At 39.4% G+C, this 26942-nt stretch overlaps 1 protein-coding gene across 1 annotated transcript in view; it reads right to left on the reverse strand.

Annotated features, from left to right (window-relative positions):
- LOC126475345 (sorting nexin-25) overlaps positions 1 to 26942 on the reverse strand; it is a 174220-nt gene that overhangs the window by 51962 nt on the left and 95316 nt on the right. The window contains exons 13-14 of the mRNA XM_050103152.1: positions 25808 to 25947; positions 23614 to 23740 (exon numbers count right to left, since the gene is read on the reverse strand). Of these exons, the coding sequence (XP_049959109.1) occupies positions 23614 to 23740; positions 25808 to 25947 (267 nt within the window). The remainder of the gene's footprint in view (positions 1 to 23613; positions 23741 to 25807; positions 25948 to 26942) is intronic.

The following is a 26942-nucleotide window of genomic DNA, read 5'->3' on the forward strand; positions in this document are numbered from 1 at the left end:
TCTCATACTCACCGAATGCCAGCTACACACTTCTGTCCACATTAAACCTACTAACAAACAACAGTACTTACATTTTGAAAGTTGACATCCTTTCCATATCAAATGTTCCCTCCCTTACAACCTTGGCATTTGAGGCAAACACATTTGTTTGGATGCAGACTCTTTACAGCAATGCACCACTATTCTCACCTCATGCTTCACTGGACATAATTACCACACCAGCCCAGTTCAAAAGCAATTGCCTGGGCCATCACATCCAGTGCTGTTACGGCTGATTCCTGCAAAACAATAACTTCTGAGCACAAAACTTGTCACTCAGTATTATCCTGGTCTTGAACGCATTAATCAACTACTTCAACAAGGCCATAACTTCCTAAAATCATGCCTTGGAATGAGGACCATTCTGTCTGAGATTTTTCCTATCACAACTAGAACAGCTTTTTGTCAGCCCCCCAATCTCCACAATATCCTTGTCAGATGCCATGCTCTTTCTCCACCGATCTCCCTACCCTGTGGCTCCTGCCACTGGGACTGTCTCCATTTCAAGACTTGCCCTTTGCACCCGCCAACCAACACCTATACCAGCCCTGAAACTAGCGAAACATATACTATCAAAGGGAGAGCCACCTGTGAAATGACACATGTCATTTACCAGCTGTTGTGGAAAGCACTGTTCGTCTTTTTATATCAGCATGACTACCACCAAGTTATCAGTTAGGATGAATGGGCAAAGACAGAGGGTGTATACTTGCAACACACGATATCTTGTTGCACAGCATGCTCTACGACAGCTGTGACCTTGGTGCCTGTTTCACCATGTGTGCCATCTGGATTTTTCCATCAGAAACTAGTTTCTCAGAACTCTGCATGTGGGAATTAGTGCTAAAAACATGTCCTTGGTTGTCGACACCCACCTGGCCATAGTTTACATTAGTTTCTTCCGTCTCATAATTTCTTCATAGTAACTACTCCTTTCTTCGCTTCACTTTAGTTTTGTACATCTTTCATTTTTTGAGCTGTCTTTTTTGCCAGTCCCCTCTCACCTCCATTACATACAATGTACATAGCTTTTCACTCTTATTAACTCATGCATTATGTTTCAGTAGTAACCTCTGTCTTGCATATAACCCTGTCTTCCACCTTTAAGCTCTCATATTTTCATATCTCCTCTAGTGCAATCCCCAACAATCAGTTTTTCCTTTTCATCCTGTCCAGCAAGTCTCATCTGATCTAGGGATATGGTCGATTTTTCCAAACTCCACCCCTTTTCCTAAATCTCTCCAGTGTTTTTCCTTCATCCCCTTCCTTCCCCTTCAATCCTTCTGCTATTGAGTGGAAATATGAACACAGCAACTGAATTATTTGTTCCCAAACAACTAATTTATTCTGTTTACTCCACCAGTGAGTCACAAATGTTCTCTTTTGAGGAAAGTGTGTGATACCACACTGTAGGTCCTCTATGAGCCTCCAAAAATGGTTTTATTATCTAACTCTTTGCATGGTTCCCTACATGTCTTCATAAGCTGCAGAAGTGTGTTTCCCAACCTTATTTCTGAAAATTGAAAAAAAATTCTTGGACTCTGTTCAATATTTGATTACAATAAATAAATAGGTTGACTCCCCCAAAAGTGTTATGCTGACCACAGAATGTATGTACTCAAGCGTGCGATGATCTTGTTCAGGCAGCAAATATTACATCCACAACAAAGAAAAATGAGGGAACAGTTAAGGATATCTCCCTATTATTTCATAACATCATGAAATATTTAAAGTCTGGTAAAAACATATCTAAATGAGTGATGCAGTGTGGAACTTTTTCTGTATTCCAATAAATTTTGAATTAAATGGGCCTCTTTGTTTAGAATAAAAGGCATTAAGTTTCAAGGGTAAAAAAAATTATTTTTATATTAACTTTTTATTAGTTAAAATTAGATGTTCAACTTTAGAGAAACTTATCTTGCCTCTAATAAACAGAAAAACACTGTTTAAAATAATACTACTTTGTAGAATATTGTTGTTGTTGTTGTTGCTGTGGTCTTCAGTCCTGAGACTGGTTTGATGCAGCTCTCCATGCTACTCTATCCTGTGCAAGCTCCTTCATCTCCCAGTACCTACTGCAACCTACATCCTTCTGAATCTGCTTAGTGTATTCATCTCTTGGTCTCCCTCTACGATGTTTACCCTCCATGGTGCCCTCCAATGCTAAATTTGTGATCCCTTGATGCCTCAAAACATGTCCTACCAACCGATCCCTTCTTCTGGTCAAGTTGTGCCACAAACTTCTCTTCTCCCCAATTCTATTCAATACCTCCTCATTAGTTACGTGATCTACCCACCTTATCTTCAGCATTCTTCTGTAGCACCACATTTCGAAAGCTTCTATTCTCTTCTTGTCCAAACTATTTATCGTCCATGTTTCACTTCCATACATGGCTACACTCCATACAAATACTTTCAGAAATGACTTCCTGACACTTAAATCTAGACTCGATGTTAACAAATTTCTCTTCTTCAGAAACGCTTTCCTTGCCATTGCCAGTCTACATTTTATATCCTCTCTACTTCGACCATCATCAGTTATTTTGCTCCCCAAATAGCAAAACTCCTTTACTACTTTAAGTGTCTCATTTCCTAATCTAATTCCCTCAGCATCACCCGACTGAATTAGACTACATTCCATTATCCTTGTTCTGCTTTTGTTGATGTTCATCTTATATCCTCCTTTCAAGACACTGTCCATTCCATTCAACTGCTCTTCCAAGTCCTTTGCTGTCTCTGACAGAATTACAATGTCATCGGCGAACCTCAAAGTTTTTACTTCTTCTCCATGAATTTTAATACCTACTCCGAATTTTTCTTTTGTTTCCTTTACTGCTTGCTCAATATACAGATTGAACAACATCGGGGAGAGGCTACAACCCTGTCTCACTCCTTTCCCAACCACTGCTTCCCTTTCATGCCCCTTGACTCTTATAACTGCCATCTGGTTTCTGTACAAATTGTAAATAGCCTTTCGCTCCCTGTATTTTACCCCTGCCACCTTCAGAATTTGAAAGAGAGTATTCCAGTTAACATTGTCAAAAGCTTTCTCTAATTCTACAAATGCTAGAAACGTAGGTTTGCCTTTTCTTAATCTTTCTTCTAAGATAAGTCTTAAGGTTAGTACTGCCTCACGTGTTCCAACATTTCTACGGAATCCAAACTGATCTTCCCCGAGGTCCGCTTCTACCAGTTTTTCCATTCGTCTGTAAAGAATTCGCGTTAGTATTTTGCAGCTGTGACTTATTAAACTGATAGTTCGGTAATTTTCACATCTGTCAACACCTGCTTTCTTTGGGATTGGAATTATTATATTCTTCTTGAAGTCTGAGGGTATTTCACCTGTCTCATACATCTTCCTCACCAGATGGTAGAGTTTTGTCATGAATGGCTCTCCCAAAGCCATCAGTAGTTCTAATGGAATGTTGTCTACTCCCGGGGCCTTGTTTCGGCTCAGGTCTTTCAGTGCTCTGTCAAATTCTTCATGCAGTATGTTATCTCCCATTTTGTCTTCATCTACATCCTCTTCCATTTCCATAATATTGTCCTCAAGTACATCGCCCTTGTATAAACCCTCTATATACTCCTTCCACCTTTCTGCCTTCCCTTCTTTGTTTAGAACTGGGTTGCCATCTGAGCTCTTGATATTCATACAAGTGGTTCTCTTCTCTCCAAAGGTCGCTTTAATTTTCCTGTAGGCAGTATCTATCTTACCCCTAGTGAGACAAGCCTCTACATCCTTACATTTGTCCTCTAGCCATCCCTGCTTAGAAATTTTGCACTTCCTGTCGATATCATTTTTGAGACGTTTGTATTCCTTTTTGCCTGCCTCATTTACTGCATTTTTATATTTTCTCCTTTCATCAATTAAATTCAATATTTCTTCTGTTACCCAAGGATTTCTATTAGCCCTCGTCTTTTTACCTACTTGATCGTCTGCTGCCTTCACTACTCCATCCCTCAGAGCTGCCCATTCCCAATGTAGAATATTACTGCTGCATAATGTCTGATGAAAGATGGCTGGAAAGAAACATACATCATTGCTGGGTAAGTTGACTTATACATCACGCTTTGTCTCAGTAACAAGTTAATAGCACACAATAGGATGGCATGGCACATAACTGGTGCAACACTCTCCAAATGGTACTTACTTTGTCTGCAACTGCAAGAGGAGAAGGGGGGTTAGAATTTCTGGTTTATATTTCTTCCTAACTACATTTACATAAAAGTCAGTGGGGAATTCTGAGACTATGAACTGTTGCGCAAATTCAGACCATCACTATACATTGTCATTCCAGTGCTTCATGACAATGTAAATTTGCAGTAACTCCATTTCATAATCAGTCATTGGATACACAGTCTGGAAAAAGCAACTAAACACTCAAGTTTCTGCTTTGAATGGTAGGTGTGTCATATGTCACAACATTAAACTTCTGTTGTTGCTCCTAGCCTATCTTCCTCTACCCATCCTGCCTCCCCCTACCCGCCACACAACTGTGGGCCTCAACTGTTACTGTGAACAGTGATGAGCAACAAGAAGCTACATTTTCATTTTAAGATGACTGATTCTACTTTAACAACAAAGCTGTAATCCCTGGGAGAGGGATATCCTTTCAGACTCTACTCCTATGAACTCTGTGGAATACATCCATTTCATCTTTATAGGGACATCTTCAAGCATCGGTCAATACCACATCAAATGCCATTCCCCCTTTCCTTACTGTGTCACGAGACTTGTTGATTGGGGTATCACTCCATTGAACACAGAGCAGATAGAGTTCTGAGTGGTCAGTGCAAATTACCTGCATCTAGATTCCTGCATTTTTTACAACTCTGCCAGGTAGCGATGACCATTGCGAACTATTGTATGTATTGGCACCGAAATATTCAGTAGTGGACAGAACACTAGCCTAAAGCCGTATGTGCTTAGGAAATGTGCTATCTTGCATGAAGTACTGAACTCAGCCTTAATTGTTTTAATTCAGATTCCAGGTAGTCATGACCTGAAATCACCTGAGCTTTATTTATTGAAGTGCTCACGACATAATTATTCTGTGCTGGGTCGTGGAAACTGTATTTACTTAGGTAATGACCTCTTTGTGTCAGTTTTATACACAGCCAATCATTCAATTGTCATTTAACCATCATATCCACAAACAACAACTTCCTTTACTTTTCTACTTGCATTGTAAATCAGATGTCTGGATGCATGGAATTCATTTAGTTCAAAAACTAATGTAGTGGTCCATTCTGTGAAAACAGAATTAAAATGTGTCATCCCGTATCAACAGGAACAGGGTACACTAAGGTAGCAGAGTTAAGTGTGTATGTCGCCACCTTCCATGAAAAAGTTAAAAACTTTCGTGATAAATAGGGAGCCCATGGTTAATTTTACAATTATTGCCTACTGTGCAGAAAGTTGGTGATCATCAAAATGTATTTCACAAATTTGATAATGCCAGGTGTCAAATGGGCAGCCAAAGACCTAATATGTCTGCTACTGGCAACTTAGTACACAAAGACACCAACTCTACGGTCATCCTATTGTTATTCAAAAAATGATTGTATATCTTTGACTATATTGATAGATGATCTAAGAGGCCAATCTTATCTGTTAGATATTTTGTCAACCTGCATGTAGGAGACTCAGATAACAGCACATAATAGAAAAAACATCACAACCATATAGCAGAACAATGTTTAGACCTATAGCTCATTAGTTGCTGCAATCCAAGAGAACTGTTTCACATGTGCCCATGCAGTAATCCAACGTAAGCCATGACATGCACATATTTCCTTTTGTGGAGGATACCCATGACAATAAACTGATGACAACTTCAACAATGGACCAGTCGACACATCATGGAGAATGAACTGGCACAAATTATCTTCGCCAATGAATGAAGACATTACCTTGTTTTATTTTGCATGAATAGCTGCCATGTTGGGGCCGGCAGTATGTCTGAGTGTCGAGAGCAACACCTGTTGTTCCAATTTACAGGTTCTCTCAACAGCCACCACTGGGCTGAGAAAGATTTGGAGACCAAAGACATACTTTCTTTTAATGCATTCCTCACAGTTTCATCCAAATAGAATAATGCTCATGCACATACCATAAATAATGCTCAAGACTTTCCCTCTGCATGATGTATATACTTCTTCACTGACCCACCATTCAACAAACATCTCACCAACTGAACATCTCTGGGATAATGTTGGTTGGCATTCTGCACATGATGTTTGCCCTGCACTAAATACAGCTGAACTTTACAATCAAGTGAAAATTATCTGGAATGTAATTCTACAAAGAAACATTTAAAATCTGTTTGCTTCAGTGTCACTATCTAATGCTTGGTGTCTGGTGAATGTGGTAGCAAAAATTACACAAGATATCAATGAAACTGGAAGCAGTAGTTGTTCTTTGGGTACTGCAACAACTGCCACATCAACAGCCATCAATATTAAAGCATATTGCATATCATGTGAGAGGAGTTCTAGCTTGGAGCAGTACATGAGTCCAAGTCTGGAGATGCTCTTGCAGTTGCACATATTTATTGCCAAATTGTTGCTCTCTACAAGTTACGACTGGATCACATTTATGCCTACTTATATGTTATTTTGGTTATAGTTTGGCTACTTAGTGAAGGGACAATGTACTTGCTGGCGAATTACCTTAGCTGTCAACTTGGCTTGGAGTGGATTACATTAGGAATGACTTGTGTATTGTCTCTGAGGACTGGGCTATCTCGACTACAATTTGTACCCTACCATTCTTCAATTAATTATCAAGTTCAATTAATAAATTAGAAGTGCAGATAAAACACAGGTGACAGATTGGTGCAAAATATCTGAGTGCATCCAGTGGCAACTGCAACAATTCTATGAACAGTTCCTGCGACATCAACACCTTTGGCCGACCATTCAACAGCATTACCATCCTTCAGTAACATGGGATTAATGCATCAAACAGCTGTAGTGGCATGATGCAGATTTGACAATCTCTGATTCTTAAAACCAAAATGTGCACTTTGATTCATGGTCAGCTCCAGAGACTTATCAATTGTTACAAAAACTTATCCCATTAGCCAACTTCAATTCTCTAAGCTCTCAGAAATAAGTGAATCACATATGAAATACTTCTGTAAACAAATCCATGCAGTGGTTTCTAAATTACTTTCCATCAGTTGCAGAAGGAATGAGATCATTTCTATAAGTCGTGGCAGCTGTTTGAGGTCTAACCTCCAAGCATAACATCATTTTTCAGACTTCCGTAGCACTACATGCCAACTCACAGAAGTGTGACATCCTACACGGGTAAGTTAGCGATGAAGTACTGAGATAGGCAGACTGCTCATTCGAAGAAGGCTCAAGCTTTTGTACCGAAAGATCTCACACACAAATGCATCAGCAAGCAGAGGTCATACACATTCATAAACTTCAGACTCAACAGCTGTTAACTTTCTGAGACACATTAAGTCTAAGCTCACTCTCATCTGTGCAACAGAGGCCTTCTAAGTCCCTCCAGCACCAGCCACGCAGAGAGTACAATGCCTAAATGCTGTTACAAAGCACCATTGTTAGAAAGGGCACAGTGCAGCCAATCTACAGTGCTTTCTCTTAGGAACTGTCAAACACTTCCATCTTGCTGATTTGTTTCCTTGATCACCAACAACATGAGTGAGCTCCCTGTTTTGCTTCCCATACACATGCCACAAAAACCCATCAAGAGCAACAACAACTCTACTTTACACCACACCAGGCTGCATAAACCATGTGCAAAAATTAATCTGTTCCTAACAGATATCGGTTCACTGGCAACCCAGTTTATCCTGATTAGAGATTAGATTAGATTAGTACTTGTTCCACAGATCATGAATACGACACTTCGTAATGATGTGGAACTTTACTTACAGTAAAGATGACATATCAAGTCACAGACCCACACATCGAAAAGACTGTTACACATTTGAGCTCTCATTCAAAGCCTTCTTCAGAAAGGAAAACAAACACACATCTATTCGTACAAGCAAGCACATGTGCATGAGGTGTGCTTGCTTGTGTGAATGTGAGAGGAGAGGGAGGGAGGGTTAATTGCCGGTCTGCAAAGGCCTTTGTGAGGCCTTCACCATACTGCCCAATTATCCCACCACCCCAAGAATCAGTTAAAAAGGACTGCTCCCCCAGCATACTGCCTTTGCCAGGCTTTCAATTAACTCTCCTCCTGCCCTGAAATGTGGCACATCCTACCAAAGATCCCTCCTAAAAAGGTATTCTGTCACCCACCCAAAATATATGTCATCCTAGTCCGTCACTAAGCCAGTCTCATTCCCAACTCCTTGCCACGGTAATCATATCTCTGTGGCAGACCAAGGTGCAAGACCTGCCCATCCAATCACCCAGCTCCTCCAACTCCAGTCCTGTCACAGGCTTATACTGCCCCATCTGAGGCCAAGCAACCTGTGAAAGCAGTACATCCTATACCAACTCAGCTGCAAACAATACACAACCTTTTATGTTGGTATGACTACCAACTAGCTGTCCACCAGAATGAATGGCCTCCAGCAAACAGTTGTCAAGAACAAAATTGCCTGCCCGATGGCACAACACACAGCAGAAGACAACATGCTCAGTTTCAATGGCTGCTTCACAATCCAAGCCATCTGGATCCTTCCCCTCCACCATCGCCTTCTCTGAACTACGCAGACGGGAATTATCCTTACAATACATCTTCTGCTCCCATAATTGTCCCGGCCTCAATGTCAGGTGACCCACTGTCCTCACACCCTCCACCCAACAGACTCCCCCTTCCTCCATCCTATCATACCCTTCCAACTCATGTCCCTACATAGCCTTCAGTGTGTGCTGCTTCCCACCAGTCGCTATTACTACAGCGGCCAACCTTCCCTCCCGCATTCCTAGCCACCAATCGCTCTTCTTCTGAGCCACTAGCCACCCACCCCCACCCAGTTCCTCTCCTTACCTCCCATTTCCCTCTTGCTCTAATTATCCCACCCAACACTACTCAACCACAACCAACCCATCTGCTGGCAAATAACAATGGCACTGTCAGCCTAGCCAGCCTCATGTAGGAGCACAGACACATGTATGCATGTGTATGAGTGTGTGTTTGTGCATTCTGGTTTGTCAAAGGATAAGTCCGAAAGCTAGCAGGTTTTCCTTCTTTTGCATGTGCCTATCAATGACTCAATGCTTCTGCCTTTTGGCGAGTGCTCTCCTTTAATTCTAAGTGCTCTCCTTTAATCCTACAGTATTTAGATTCTACAAGAAGTTTTCTACAACATGAACCTTCACATTATTTTAGTCTCACTGCAATAGATTTTCAGGCCTACTTTCAAATTTGTCCTATTAAGTTCTTACAATTGTTGCTGAAGTTTCTAGCACAATTTCATCAGCCAAATGAAGATGGCCCAGATACATTCCATTAACATGCATTCATCCTTTGTTTTCATTCCTCATTTGTAAATGGTCCATTGTACTCACACAATACTAAATTTAAGTTAATTACAGACCGTAAGCCACTGGTAGTTTATTCAATACTCTTGTTAGCATTGCAGAAAAGACAGCTCACAGGGTGCAATAGTGGGACCTCTTCCTCAGTTTCTACCAATGCACCATTCCTTAAAAGGCTGCATGAAAACATGCAAACACTGACAAAGAGTACAACATACAGGTGTCTAAGGTAAAAGTTCGAAGTGTGCCTATCCATTAAAATGTGAATTTTGCTGCAAAAAAGAAAATGCGTGATAACTATAAGGACAAAACTACCAAGCTAAATGAACACATTAGTAGTTTACAGTTTGTGTTTAGTGATCTGAAAATGGATACCACGAAACTTCAAGACAGAAAAAGTTGACAAAACACATTAAGTTTTCTGAACAATAGTTTGAGCATTTCAGAAAGGTGGACAAAAGTGAAGTTCAACAGTCACAAACAAAAAATTCAGAAGCAATAAATTGCAAAAGTAACGTAAGTTTTGTGCATGACATCTTATTTCGAGTACTTTCCACAACAAATGATGGAAGGCAGTATGCAGTTCTCATGAGCCACATGAAAAGCTAAAGGACAATGTACGCCAGGTCAAGAAAATTTGTTGATGCGCAAAAATACAAAATACAACTTTAATGTGGTAAATAAAAGTTTGCTGAGCTTATGTTGTTCCAATGACTAATTGGTTTGTAAGATATGAAACAAACAGTGCAAAACAAGACGCTATTCATAGCAGTGGTAGGCCTAAATTTAACAATATTATGAAAAGGATAAATTACTACTCACCATATAGTGGAAGACTATCTAATTCTGATGAAGGTCTTTTTGGCCAAAAGCTTACTTGTTTGACAGTCTTCCTGTTGTGCATATCTGTGACTCGGCATCTCCACTATATGGTGAGTAGCAATCTACCCTTTTTCGTAACATTTTCATTATTCCACTCTGGATTTTGTATTGTTTGATTTTGTAGGCCTACATTTTTTAGCTCCAAATCAATTACCAGTATTAAAATTAAATACATGGAGATAGCCAAGGGTGAAGCACAGCTCCTGCTTTTAGTAATAAAAGCAATGCAAAGGTAAATTCCACAGCGAAAACAGGTGCAAAATGTTGTACAGGAACATCAATAAGAAGCATAAAAATCTCCACATTATGCAATAAAGACATTTTTGTTTTCCTGGTGAGAACAAATATGACAAGAAACAAAAAACAAAGATTTAGTGCTCTCATGTAAAAGAAGATTATAGAAACTAAAAATTACTAACGTCATCATATTTTCAGCTCTACATAATTACAAACTGGTAGAATGAGCCTGTGTTAGCAAAGAAGTGGAAAGTGCAAATAGTAACATAAAAAATATTTGCAGGTGATTTGAAAATATAACTTTTGTAGATATAAACAAACTGGGAGAGAGATTTCATACTAGAGACAGATTCGATCTAAATAGATTAGGGAAAAAACTTTGTTTAATACCAAATATTTTAGAAATAGTAAATATGAAAACAAAAGTAAATTGTGATGCTTCAAAGGTCCTCAAGGCCAAGAACTACATTTTATCTCAAAAATCTGGTGTACAATCTCCTGAAAATGGAGCATTACCACTACCAGCAAATGTGATGTTCTGTCAACACAAGCAAACATCCCAGATAGTAGCAGTTCACAAGGAAGTGCAGCACTAGTGCCAGAACCAATATCTGAAGTATCTGAAATAGCACCACCATCAACAACAACAGCAGCAACAGAAATGGCAGCATTAATAACGTTAGCAATAGCACCAACAGCTGTAGCACACAACTCCCCACCAATCTACAAGGTGCAGAAAAACTGTCCTCCTCAAGAATCTCAGGACAGAGGGAGGGATACAACATTAAAAATCATAAACACAACTTTAACTAGTTCTCATCCTAATCAGCTCACATTTTAAGCTTAAACACTCAATGCCTTAGAAATAAATCATTAGAACTTGAGGTAGTAATGAATGGTGCAAAAACTGACTGCAAGTGGATTACAGAGCACTAGTGCAGACATTTTGAACTAAGTAGCATTAACATTCATCCATCTAAGTTGCCAAGTTAAATATTATAGAAAAACTGCCAAAAACTGAGATGTATATATCTTTACCAAATCAGGTATCAGATATAAAAAGGTGTTAGTCGAATCACTGAGGGTGGAAAATCATTCTGAAGCAGCAACTGCACAGCTGAATTAAATGCAGTGAAAGGTTATAATCACAGTCAATACAGACCACTTACTGGGGATACAGACAAAGTCATCAATTAGAAATGCTGCTTAACATTCTATTTACTGAAAGAACCACTGTAGTTGTATGTGGGGACTTAACACAAATCTTATGAATGGAAGTATGCTGAAAGATCTATTCCTAAAACTATTATGTAGTTTCAACCTACTTTCGCATATACACAAAACAACAATAACTTGTAATACAAACAGTCTGACAGATCAACAAAAATAATCAATTATTGAAATATAATGTAATTAGATAGATTAAAAAAATCTAGTCACCAAGCAGCAGCAGCAGGAAAACACACAAATAAGGGTATCAAAATTTGCAAGCTTTTGGAGCCAGTGGCTCCTTCTTCTGGCAAAGGGTTGGAGGGGAAGGAAAGGGGGGGGGGGGGTAAGGAAAAGGACTGGTGAGGTTTAGGAAATGGGGAGTGTTTGGATAAGTCGCCCAGAACCTCAGTTTAGGGGAGACTTACTTAATGAGATGAGAAGGAAAGACTGGTTGCTGGGGACTGCACCAGATGAGATTTGAAAACTTGAGAGCTTAATACATTCACCGCTATGCCTGTACGCCATACGGCTTGTATGTTTTGGTACTGTGTATCACGTACGGGCACTGCTTCTGTGGATGCTGAAAGGCGTTTATCACCATGCTACACATGGCTGGCAGCTGCAAGATAACTGCAGTAGTTCATATTTTGTCCACTACATGCAGCAGCAGTTGATGGGTTCTGTGTATCAGTTGCACAAGTAGAATATCTGTCAATAGTGATTGGTCCTTTGACAACAATTTCACTTGGCATGCAACTGTAAATTTGCGATTGTGTACGAGTGTTTTGAGTGAAAATTACAGCTAGAGGCCTCTGGCAAAGTGAAGTTCTGGACATTTTATTTGGAGAAAATAACTCTGATATTGACGTCAGTGACGACGACAGTAATTACGAGTGAGAAAGTGTTTCAAGTGATGAATCAGGTAATAGTTTTTATTTTTTTCTCAATTTTGTTGCTAATGTATACAGAGAATTTGTAAAGGATACACACCGTGATAGGTTTTCCAGTACCACGTTCATGCTGCATGCCACTGACAACTCAACGTACTTCAGAAAAGGAGAGGAAAACCACCATCCTCTTCATAAAATTAGACCCGTGTTCGACTTTGTCAACAAATGTAGATTCAAATACATGCCGTAAGAAAATCTGTCTATAGATGAAGCTACTTGTCCATTTTGTGGACGTGTTGGCTTTAGGGTTTACATGAAAAATAAACCCAATAAATATTGCACAAATCTTTGTGCACTCTTTGATGCTGCAACAGGCCATGTCCTGAACTGCAATATTTACACAGGATCAGCAGGGAGGACTGACAACCATATTCCAGCATAGTAGACAGACCTTGTTCTCTACATCAGGGTAAAAGTCACTGTATTTAGACGGACAGATATTACACCAGTGACATCCACTGAAGATGATGTGGAAGAAAAATACATTAGCTGTTGGAACTGCAATGAAAAACAGCTTACCATTAAGCTTCAGAGCAAAGAAACTGAAGCAAAATGAAATGATATTTTTGAGGAATGGGCCCATTCTAGTGCTGAAGTGGAAAAATAAGCATTATGTATACTATCTATCCACATAACATCAGGCTACTGCTAAAGACGTTCCAGTATGTCAAAAGGTGATATTACAATAGTAATCAACCCAGACGTTGTAGTTGTCTACAATATGAACAAGACTAGTGTAGATCATGTGGATCAGCTATACAGTAACTACCCATACACACAAAAAATAATGAAGTGGTGGAAAAAACTTTTCTATCATGTTTTTGTAATGTCTATCTTGAACAGTTTAATTTTGTACAAAGACTTCAGTAAACAGAAAATCTCTCCTGTGGACTTCATAAAAAAAGTTAGTTGAAACTGGTAGCAACAGGAGGAGACTTTCAAACTTTAGAACCAACACCAAGCACTAGCCTGGGCAGAAATTTTGGTCATCCCTTTCCAGAAAAAGTACCTCCCAGTGCCAATGAAGTAAATACTATGCATCATTGCAAAGTTTGGTCTAACAAAGGGAAGAAAAGAGACTGCCAAACGGATAAGAAAAGAAAGCAGATGGCAGTGCAAAGACTGCAATGTAGGACTGTGTACCTCAGTGCTTTCAGGATTACCACTTAAAAGAGAATTATGTATAATATATATATAATCATTTTATATCCATGTCACAAAGAAATTTTAAATGTTCAAGTTCGTAAAGGCGCCAATATTGACTCAGACCATTACTTAACCCGTGTGAAACTAAAGCTAAAACCCCAAAATTTCAACAAAAGGACACCATTAATCCCCAAATTTGACACCAGTAAAATCCAACCATCATTATTAGCAGACGAATTTGACAAAACAAGTGCACAAAATTGGGAACAACTCAAACACAAGATTATCAAAACAGCTCAAGATCAAATTCCTTTACGAAAACACAAGAAACATGCTTGGTGGAACGAAAACTGTGATCATGCAATCAAAGCCAGACAAGAGACATTTAAAGCATGGACTAGCAACAAGACAGAAGACACATATGATACATTCCCGACAACTAGAAAAGACACTTCAAAACTAATTAGACAAACAAAAAGACAATATGAGAATAGTCAACTCTTAGAAATTGAAGAAGATTTTCAGAAATACAATACCAGAAATTTTTATAAAACTTTTAAAACCAAAATAAAGGGGTACCAACCCCAGAATCTTTGCTTCAAGAAGGAAAATGGACAGTTGGCTCTTAACAACCAAGAAAATTGCAAAGAACTTTCTAAATATTTTAAGAATCTTCTAAATTGCCCCGAGCCCACAGAAAGATTTCCACCAAAAATTCCCCAACAATGCAATCCAGTTTCACTTGCACCAAATGAAGAGGAAATCATTAAAGAAATTCATAGGTTGAAAAACAACAAAGCATCTGGTGAAGATGGAATTGTTGCAGAACTTTTAAAGGCAGCTGGTCCAAAAACCGTTAAAGAAATTACTTCAATCATGCAAAACATTTGGCAAACTGAAAAAATTCCTGATGAATGGAAAACCGCCTTGATTCACCCACTTCATAAGAAGGGAGACAAAACTGATGTTAACAATTACGGAGGAATTTCTCTTCTTCCAGTCACATACAAAATCCTCTCTCAATTTCTTCTGAACCGAGCACAACAACAACTTGAATGGAAAATTGGCGAATATCAAGCAGGTTTCAGGCCAAATAGATCTTGCCCAGAACAGATTTTAGTCCTCAAACTAATTCTCAGACATCAAAAAATTTACAATAAAAAACTAGTTTGTACCTTTGTAGATTTTAGAAAGGCTTATGACTCAGTGGATCGTGAATCTCTTTTCCAAATTGTGAAAGAACAAGGCCTGGATCCTAAAACCACGGCAATTATCAGAGACACGCTAACTGGTACAAAATCAAAAGTAAAGTTCAGAGGAGAAATTTCAGAATCCTTTGAAATAAAAACAGGCGTGAGGCAAGGTGATGGACTCTCTCCATTGCTATTTAACTACGTTCTAGAAAAAGTAATACAAGAGTGGCGCGAACGAAAATTGGAGTTCAAAATTGACCAACCAGTGAAATTAGGACGAACAAATATTCGAATAGACTGTTTGGCCTTTGCAGACGACTTGGTTATTCTAACGCAGGACATCCAAATTGCTCAGAAACAAATAGAAATTCTTAAAGAAACAGCAGAAAGAGTAGGTCTCCAAATCTCATTTGAAAAAACACAGTATATGACTAGCAACAAACTGGCACCCAAACTTTTGGAAACTAAGTATGGAAAAATCGAAAGAGTTTAGCAATTCAAATATTTAGGTGAAACAATCTCAGAGACTGGTCTAGAAAAAATTGGAAATGAAATTCGTTGTCAAAAGATGGAGACAGCTTTTAGACTTACAAAAGGCATCTACAACAAAAAATGTCTCTCGAGGTACTCTAAATTGAGACATTACAACACGGTCATAAAACCAGAGTGCCTTTATGGGGCTGAAACGCTAATTTTAAACAGAAAAAAGGACATTCAAGAAATCCAAAAAAAGAGAAAGAAAAGTAATCAGAAAAATTCTAGGTCCAAAATATACTGAAGAAGGAACATACAGGCTAAGAGCAAATAGTGAAATTCAACAATACACCAGCATATATTCGGAAATGAAAAAACGCAGATTAAAATTTTATGGGCATATTAAAAGAATGGATGCTACCAGACTAACTAAACAAGTAGTGGAATTCTACGAAAATCGAAGTAAAGCTAAATTTGAGACAATAAAATGGATTGCTGCTATAAGAGAGGACATGAAAGAGGCAGATATAAAACAAGATGAAATTCAAGACAGAAAATTATTTGGGCAAAAAATTCATGACTGGGTAGTTGGTCAAGCTGAAAAACCAAAGAAAACTGGAACCACATGGTCTGATGAAAGGAAAAGAGCTCATTCAGAGAATGAAAACAATTTGGGCAGAGAGAACGTCTAAAAGAAAATAACTGAATGCCCCGTGATTGTACTTCGCGTGGTCCAGTAGGGCCCAAACGTGAATAATAATAATAATCATTTTATAACATAAAATATTAAATAAAAAACCTCCTGTGAACCAAATTCTTCTTATTATAAACACCAGAAACAATGTTAGGAAATGTAAACATTTTTTCCAGGTGAAGGTTTCTCAGTTTTTGGGAATACTTGTACACCTCTGCCGATGTAAGCATATATATAAGCTTACATTTTTCCTAATCTATGGAAAATGGAAATGAGCGTTTGGCGTCATTGGCCGGGAGGCCCCTCGCGGGGCAGGTCCGGCCGCCATATCGCAGGTCTTATTACATTCGGCGCCACATTGGGCGACCTGCACGCCGGATGGGGATGAAATGATGATGAACACAACACAACACCCAGTCCCTGAGCGGAGAAAATCTCCGACCCAGCCGGGAATCGAACCCGGGCCCAGAGGACGGCAATCCGTCACGCTGACCACTCAGCTACTGGGGCGGACTTCCTAATCTATAAAATATGGAGTTTCTGATGCTACAAATGGGCCTTTGAGGCCATTAGTTATTGTACACATGTTCATTATAAAGTGGCTTGTGGCTTGAAAATTGCCAGTGCACCTGCACAGTCGAGGTGCATACACAGCAGTGTGGAATGTGTTAATAGTGGACGATAGGGCAAAATGCAATATAGAGATTACTGACAAAACATCATGCATGAGTTAATAAGAGTGGAAAGCTAAGTGCTTTGTATATGGCAGAAGTGGAGGGGGTGTGAGTGGGGCGGGGGGAGGGGGGGGGGCGGAAGACAGGTCAGAAAGTAAAAGATAAACTAAATGGAGGTGGTGAAAGAAATACAGAGACTGATGGACTGAAGAAATTAACATATTAAGGCCAGATGGGTGGTGAGAACCAAAAACATGCTGTAATGCCATTTCCCATAAGTGGAGTTCTGATAAAATGGTGTTTGGGGGAGAATCCAGTTGACACATGTGGTGAAACAGGTACTGGGATTTTAACTGCCTTGTTGTAGAACATGCTCTGCATCAGGATATTGTGTGCTACCAGTACACACCCTCTGCCTATGTCCATTCTAACTCATAACTTGATGGTAGTCATGCCAATGTAAAAACCCGAACAGTGTTGACACAACAGCAGGTACACGACATTGGTCATTTCACAGGTGGCTCTCCCTTTGATAGTATATGCTCTGCCAGTTACAGAGCCGGTATAGGTTGTGGTAGGAGGGTGCACAGGGCAAGTCTTACAGTAGGGATGCTCACAGGGGTATGAGCCACAGGGTAGGGAAATGTGTGTAGACAGAGCATACGGTCTGACAGGGATGTCGCAGAGGGTGACGAGAAACCATTCTAGGTGTGGGGCGGAATGTCTGGCAGAATGGAACTCATTTCAGGGTTTGATTTTAGGAACTCATAGGCATGTCAAATTACCTGATTACAGATTCAAGACCCAGGATTGGAGGTGATGGCCCAGGGTATCTGCTTTTGAACTACGCTGGTTGGGTAAGCTTGCAAATTTCTATACCCTTATACGAGTGTCCTCCTGCCGCCATTTCATGGGTACATTTTTTTCCCCTTTCTTTATCTACCAAACTACATTAAACAGTCTAATAGATAATATGTTTTCAAATGTGGGGTCTACAGAAGTAGAAGTACCAAATACTCATTTGGGATTATCGGACCACATCACTCATCTTTAAAATTCCTCCAATACCACTGAAAGGAAAAAAGCATACTTCATGTATATAAACCAAATTTTTCTACAGAAATATAAAGTGAAGATGCTGAGTCGCAGATACACACAGCAAAAAGACTGTTAGAAAGTGAGCCTCTCAATGCTGAGGCCAGACTGAGAGCAGCAGTGTATGAGGAGAGAATCACCCGAATGCGGGGATAAGGTGGAGGCTGGGGTGGAGAGGGGGAGGGATATAAGGGTAGGGTTGCTGGATGGTAAAGTGCTGCTCAGTCATTAGGTTAGACAGAGGGCAAGGGGGGGGGGGGGGGGGGCTAGGAGAGAAGTAAAATGACTATGGGTGCATCAGTGGGCTAGAGGGCCGTGTAATGTTGGAATGGGAACAGGGAAGAGACTGGATGGGTAAGGAGAATGACTAACGAAGGTTGAGGCCAGGAGAATTACAGGAAAGCTGGTACTGGTGGGAAGGATCCAAATGGCACAGGCTGTAAAGCTGACTTTGGAATGAGAACATTGTATTAGCTGCCGTGCTCAATAATGGGTTGATCCAGTTGTTCCTTGGCCGTTTGTCAGTGGCCATTCACGTGGACAGTCAGCTAGTGGATTGTCTTGTCTGTGTAGAATGCAGCACAGTAGTTGCAGCTTAATTTGTAGATCACATGACTGGTTCATAGGTAGCCCTGCCTGTGATGGAATAGTTGACTGGACTGGAGTAGGTGGTGGTTGGAGGATGTATGGGACAAGTCCTGCATGTAGGTCTATTACAGGGACATGAGCCATGGGGCAAGGGGTTGGGAGCAGGGGTTTTGTAGGGAGGATAATGTGTAGGTTCAGTGGGCAGAGGAATACCATTGTAGGAGGGGTGGGAGATAGTGAGTAGGACATTTCTCATTTCAGAGCATAACGAGAGGTAGTCGAAACCTTAGTGGAGAACATGATTCAGTTGCTCCAGTCCTGGGTGGTACTGACTGATGAGGGGAATGCTCATCTGGGGACTTTGGGAGGTGGTGGATGACAGGAGAGATAAGGCACAAGAGCTCTGTTTTTGTACTAGGCTGGGGGGAGGGGGGGGGGGGGGGGGTAATAACAGCCTTTGAAGGCTTCAGTGAGAATCTCGGTATATTTCATCACTACAGATGCGACAATCATGGATGGGTAGGCTGTATAGAAGGGACTTCTTGGTATGGAATGGGTGGCAACTGTCTAAATGGGGGTACTGCTGGTGGTTGGTATGTTTGATACGGACAGAGGTACTAATGTAGCCATATTTGAAGTGGAGGTCAACATCGAGGAAGTTGGCTTGCTGGGTTGAGGAGGACCAGGTGAAGCAAATGGGGGAGAAGGTGTTGAAGTTCTGGAGGAATGTGGATAGGATGTCCTCCCCTTGATCCAGATCACGAAGATGTCATCAATGAATCTGAACCAGGTGAGGGGTTTGGGATTCTGAGTGTTTAGGAAGGATTCCTGTAGATGGTCCATGAAAAGGTTAGCATAGGATAGTGCTATGCGGGTGCCCATAGCCATAACTTGGATTTGTTTGTTGGTATTCCCTTAAAAAGGAGAAGTAATTATGGGGGAGGACATAGTTGATCATGGCAACTAGGAAGGAGATTTTATGTTTGGAATCAGTCAGGTGTTGGGGAAGGTAGTGCTCAATAGCAGTAAGGCTATTGGCATTAGGGATGTTAGCATGAAAGTAGGTGGCATCAATAGTGAAGAGCAGGGCATCATGTGACAAAGGAACAGGAACTGTGTACAGTCGGAGGAGGAAATGGTTGGTATCTTTTATACAGCAGGGTAGGTTGTGGGTAATAAGCTGAAGATGTTGGTCTACAAGAGCAGAGATTCCCTTGGGGGGGGGGGGGGGGGGGGGGCGCACAGTAACTGGCTGCAATGGGGTTTCCAGGGTTGTTGGACTTTAGGAAGCATGTAAAAGGTAGGAGTGCAGGAAGTGGTAGGGACGAGGAGAGAGATGGACTCTGGGGAGAAGTTCTGGGATCAGCCTTTGCATCTGAGAAGACTCTGGAGATGCTGCTGAATTTTTGGAATGGTGTCATTGGGACATGGTTTGTAGGTTGATGAATCTGACAGCTGGTGGAGTTTCTCTGCCAGGTAATCCTTACGGTTCAAAACAACAGTGGTGGAACCTTTGTCAGAAAGTAGGATTATAAGGTCAGGATCAGTTTTTAGGTGTGGATGTGGTTCTTTCTGTGGATGTAAGGCTAGTTTGCATTTTGAGGGATTTGGGGAATGATTGTGAGGCTAGGTTCAAGGTTAAGAAATTCTAGAAAGTTAACAGGAGACGATTTGGGAGTAGTGGGGGCAATGTGGGTGGATTACAGTTGCACAGAGGAGCGAACTGAGTCAGGCAGGGTGGAACATCAGTCTTTGGTTGAGTCCAATTGGTAGAATTGGTGGTGAAAAAGCGTTTCCACTGTAGGGATCGGGAGAAGGTCTTTAACAAGTACGGCATGACTGAATTTGGGAGTGGGGCAAAAGGTGAGGCCTTTGGAAAGAACAGATACTTCTGCAGGGCTAAGGCTTTTGGAAGAAAGATTCATCATTGTGTATTGAACCTGTTTAGGTTCTGAATTCTGTGTGGTGGTGGGAGTGAGTTTTTGAGGGTGGGGTAAATGTAACAGGTCTCCAAGGCAGGGTCTGTCAGCTATGAGGGGATGTGGGGGAGGTTGTTGTAGAGGTGGTGGACAGTCTTAGACCAAGGTGGAGTGGAGAGTTTTTTTTGAGATGGCATTATGCTTGTTGCTCTAATTCCTGTGGGGCAAGAGTTTCAATGTGTGATGTGGGATCCAGGAATCTGGAATAGCATAGCAAGAGAATTTTATTGACGGAGAGGCAATACTGCAAGAAGGTTTGGGCCTGATTGATATGGTTTTGCAGGATTATGTTGGTAAGGGTTAAGGATTGGTGGAATCTCATGGTAAGGCCATTTGGGGGGATTTCATGAGCCAAGCAGTAACATAGGAACAGTATGTAAGATGGGTTCTGGTTAGGGATAAGGAAACTTTTCTATACTGACCCAGACGGAGGGAGCAAGGATCCATGGCGGAGGACAAAAATGTGTAAAAATATGTAAATAATGTAGAAATACATCCGAAAAAAATTCAGAAAAATACACCAAAACAGATGGGAAAAATAACAAAAAGGATAAAACAGATTAAGTAAGGGGAAACACAATGAAATCTGAGGGAGCAGGCCAATAGTGAAAGGTGAAAACCAACTGAATTGGCTTGAAGACAGAATGGAATTGAAGAAAAAATAAATAAAAAGACTGTAATGTGGGTTGCAGGTCTGTGGATGGATAAGTGTGAAGAAGAGGGTGGCAGAAGTGACTAGATTAGGTGAATAGTAAGTGCAAACTGGACTAGAGAGTATGAGGAGTCGGGGGGGGGGGGGGGGGGGGGGCTTTGTAGGATGAGATACAAGTTAGTCAGTAGCAACTATCTTTATCATAATATTGTTACATTTCATTGTCAGCAGAAGCTGTCAAGAATCAGGTCACATGGCAATACAAAGCCAGGTTATTACAGCTAGCATCAAAACCTCTTGTGGAACTCTAAATATATTAATTTCTAAAATGAAGACATGCATGAACACACTGTTCCTAGAATATATGAGAAATTACAAGAGAGTGTATTGTAAAGTAACTGCTAAGGCAACATTTATGAGCAATGAGAGGTTAATAAGACAGCCTGAAAATAAATCAAAAGCTATATGGGGTACTGTGAAGACTGAAGAGGGAAGAGATGTGAAGACCAGGATATCATCCTCAAAAACGTAGAAAATGTCAGTATTAAAAAGCAGGATTTGCTAAATTATATCAACAATTATTTCATAAATGCGGCTCCTTCATTAAGCTCAAAATTTATAAACAAAGAAAACCAGAATTTTCAAAAGCTTCTTGTAGAATGGGGGTAGAGCCAACAACAAATGAACATGGAAGTGTTAAAAAGCTTAAAGCCTAAAATGTCGGCAGGAGTTGTTGAGATACTGGTCTGTATCATAGCAATCACAGCTCCAGATATCGCAAGGCTGTTGGCATACATGGCCAACTTATCATTTTGTGAAGGAGTGTTTGAAAATCCTAAAAGATAAGCCATTATCACTCCTTTCAGGATTCTCCAAAAACATTAGAAAAATTAATGAAGCAGAGAATCAACAAATATCTAAATAACTGTAAGACGCTAAACAGAAATCAGCATATCTTCCAGACAAGCAAAAATACAAAAACAGCAGTCACATGCTACATGGAACAAATAATCAAAAATCTAGGAAAAGACAACAGCATCATATCAGTAAATTTACATCTCTCCAAGCATTTGATACTATCAATCACTGCATTATTTAGAAAATTAGAAGTATTAGGTACCCATGGGAAAGGGAAAACGTGATTTGGCTCATACCTACACAACAAAACACAGATTGTAGGACTTACGTCAATTTATTCCAAAGACAAAATAAATTTAGTATCAGATTTAAAAAAAAAAGTGGAAACAGAAGTACCACAAAGCAGTGTTCTAGGTCCCATATTGTTTCTTGTCTACATAAATGACATTCACACCGCAGACAGTGCAGCCAAGGCCATACTGTTCGCAGATGATACTAGTGCAATAACAAGTGCACCAAAGCATCTGCTGCAAACAACTACTGATCAAGCCCTAAAGAAAGCCCATTCTTTGTTCAATACAAACAGGTTGACATTAAATGCAAATAACACCAATTATACAAAATTTGGAAAAGTAAATCAATACGTAAATCCTGATCTGGTGTTAGGTCCCACCTTGCAGATTTTTTGGACAAATGCCAACTTCCTTAAGTACAATACCTGACACAGCTCAGCACTCCATATTTAGCAACCAAAAAAGAACAAACACATAAAGTCATTCGAGCCATACTGGTACAAAACTTTACAACAGACTGCCAGTCAACACCATAAAGTTAGAAGACGAAAACAAATTTAAAGCAGAATTTTAAAAACTTCTGCTCTATGTTTTTACTCATTGTATGACTATGTAGGCCAATAAACATTCTCTGGTGATGTTTATATTCCTTAAAACTGAAAATACTGTCTTTTGCCCATAGACTTCTTGTTATATTTACATATCTAATGGACAGCTGTTGTGTGATATAAAACCTTTACTGATTTATTGTAATGTACATACGGACTTGCTGCTTATGGAGGACATAAGTAATGCCTTACAGGAAACATTATGCATTTATAATGCCATAAGCATACATGTATATACAGTACTACCTATTTTATGACCTTGTAGTATTTTGTTTGTACATTTTCATGCGCATTTTTGTTTGTACCATTTCCTTGAAATGGTTTCCCATAAAATTACATGTACATATGTACAACATCCATACAATATATATTGCCTCCAGCTGGATAAATAAAAGTTGGAGGAGGAGGATGACAACGACAAGGTGAGGATGAGTAGAACAGTGCAACAGAAATTATTTATGCTGTCATAAAATGTAAAGTTGCGGTCAATAAAACAATGGCAGTAATATGTAACTGCTAACTGTTATATCTTTCTATACTAAAGTTTCTATGGAAACTTCACACTTACCTTCAAATACTTCTGTATCTGTTGTCTTGCTTTCTCAAGAGCATTCTTCACTGATGTTTTTCCAAACCTGAGAAACGTCAAAGATTGGGAAGGAAGTTCAAGTTGCTTAACATCTGAACTGAGCTGGCTGTAAAAGATAAACAGAAACATTTGTAGCTCTAAGTTTTTTTAAATCTCAGAAAAATTTAGAAAATATATCTTTTAGAGAGCATTCTTATCACAAAGTAGTATCAATTATGAATTTTAGTATTTCAGTTATTACATAGTGCAGGTCAACAAGAAACAGCAGTTAACTTTATTACTCTTTCATTAGCTATTAATGATGATTATCGAGCAGATATATCAAAAGAGGTATGAGAATCAAACTGAAGTTTCTCTTGATGACATCTTTGCATAAAACAATCTTGATTTTCTTGCTGCATCAAATCTGAATAAATCTTGAGCTTTTGACAAAATCCTTCACTGCCTTCAACAGGAACAACGGACTGTCATGGATGCTGTTTCGGTGACCATTTAAAGGGCATAGACAGCTTGTGACTGGAAGGATATTTCCACCATCTGACTGTATAGAACATGTTTATTTCACTATGGGGATTTCAGCCTTATGCCACTTACAAGTTGTACAGCATCAAAAATCGTCTGTTTTCTGTGAAACACAAGTCATCCCCAAAAAATACATATCGTGTTTTATAAACCAGTTGTCTCATAACTCAAATACATAAAAGGCTGTAAACTTGCATGTCTGGTGAATGTAGTTAAGCTGTGATGTAAATTAGATGTCCAAAATACTGGTGTAAGCTTCTCTTCACTGATTCTAAACATCAGATGACATGATCACAAGTGAAATGATCAGCAAAGATCATTATAGACACACCAGAATCTGCCCCAAGTAATCTGTGATACTTCTCACACATTACATGGAGCAGACTGTGATGTCCCTGTACGGTCTTTGACAATTGTTTCACTTACACTCGTATTACCTAATGTTTGGATAGAGTGAAGTGAGGCTTACACCTATGTTTTGGACATCAAATTTACACCACAGCTTCACTACATTCATTAGACACACTGGTTCACAAACTTTTTATGTATCACATTTACTTATGGGACAACTGGTTTATATAAAAAGATGTGTGTTTTAGTGTTTCACACAAGTTGGGACGATTTTTGGCTTTGGAACACTTGAAAATGGTCTAAGGCTGAACTCTAGATAGTGAAATAAACACCGTATATATAGTCAAATGGTGAAAATATTTCTTCAAAAATCGTACATCACTGTGGTTCCAGAAAAAGAAAAAGATCGTTAGCTTATGACTGGTCTGCATACATCATCATTATGTTATGCTACCAGATGTTGTGTCCATGTCTGCACTGATGGCACCACACCTCTTCTAAAACTGTAAGCAATTCAGCACATTTCTCTGTGGCTTCTCTGCACTGAGAGCTCACTTCCATGCACCACTAGGATTATATCCATTGCCCTGTTTGAAGTTGTTCTCACACACTCTAATTTCTACTCTTCTTTAAAAACAGAATCCCAGCATGTAGAAGCATGGGACAAGATTTCAGTTTCATCAAACATTATTGAAGTAACACACAACTTAGGGCCAACACCATTTGCTGATTGCTAATAAACTTCTTTAACAACATATTAAAATAGCCTGTGAGTCTTTATGATTTTACTCAGATCTGATTCAGCAGAATGTTTCACACAAATCAGAGAGATAATTTTCACATAACAATTAATTGGCAAGCCTTCTAATGTTCTGCAACTGCTGGTAAATCTGTCGTCAATTAGAGTAATCTGGTCTGTTCTGATTAGCACCTAAAACAAATTTAAAATAGAATTTGGTATCTGTGTTGTTTCACGATAACCAGATAACTGTAATAGCTACAATTGCATTTCACACCTCTTTCTACATATTGTTGTTTCAAAGTTTTTTTTATTGCCTCCTTTTCTTATTTGATTTCCTTACACTACACAGTATTTTAGTTCTCCATATTTCAAAGTGTTTCTAAGAACTTCGTCTGAAATTACTACTTAATTAACAACAAAGAATCACATCCTCCAGAGAAATGAAGTCAGTTATTCTAGTGGAAGCCTGATAACAAAATTACCACACATCTGTTTCTCATTTAAATTACTAATTCTCCTACAGAGTCACAATGATGCAAATGCTTAAAAATTATGTACCATAGTTTTTTGTGGAGATCCTGGAAATCATTAAGTTTTCGCAGGACTACCCAGCCTGTTGATACTGCATCACAGTCACTCTCATCTTCCATAACATGAACCACCAGCACAAACTGTGGGCATTCACGGTCTTCTGAAAGCTTAGAAAAGAAAAATAAAGTCACATTTTGTTGAGAATGTTTGTGTAATATGTGACTTTCAGTACTAGCTACATTACATAGAGGTAAAAATACAGGATGATCAGAAGCAGTCTGAAAAGCTTGTAAGAGTGTTGCTGGGCAGGTTGGATTAAGAAATAAATAAATGTTAGGAAAAAAAATTCAATATGTTGCGCTGTTTCTGAAAAAGGCACAATATCCATCTGAACAAGTGGTAGCTCACAGGCCCACAGATGTCTGTTTATTATGGCAATTTAGCACATGCAAGTGCTTGAATTTGTGCACTTAATGACCTCATTGGCTAATTTCAACGCTAAATAACTCGGGAATGATGCAATATATCAAATTTTTTTCTTACAAGTTATTCCTCAGCACAACCTCCCCTGTAACACCCGTACAAGCTTTTCAGACTGTTTCTGACCACCCTGTATAAAATTCTAAAACAAGCTCAATCTTAACATTTTTTACATATTTGTACAAACAAAAATGAATAGAAAGTATTAATTGCTGACATCATGAAGAAGTCCAACACACTTATTGATCTTCAACACACTTATTGATCTTCAAAGTGGAGTCCTAAAGTTTCCTAACTAAAACAGTAATAAAAATGCGTAATAATATGCATTCATTTTAAACATAATCCATTTAAGACAATATAATAGTTACCATATTCCACAATAACTTCATAGCACTGTAGAAGAATCTTTTATGTTAATCTCAATCTGTTGATTACACATAGCCATCTAAATCTTGCACTTGGCAACTTTAATTTCATTCTTTTGAAAGAGAATATCAGGAGAGTAAAGTTTGGGAAAGGGGAGACGGAGGCGAAGCTACTGGTACTACTGCTGAATAAGTATAGGTAATGTCTTGTGCAATGAAAGGAGAAAAGTACAGCGCGTGTGGCAATGATCAGGATGATACATTAGGTATGAGCAAGATACTGTTGTAAAATCTCCTTACAATACTCTTACAGT

Source organism: Schistocerca serialis, chromosome 4, assembly GCF_023864345.2.
Source record: "Schistocerca serialis cubense isolate TAMUIC-IGC-003099 chromosome 4, iqSchSeri2.2, whole genome shotgun sequence".
Lineage (NCBI taxonomy): Eukaryota > Metazoa > Arthropoda > Insecta > Orthoptera > Acrididae > Schistocerca > Schistocerca serialis.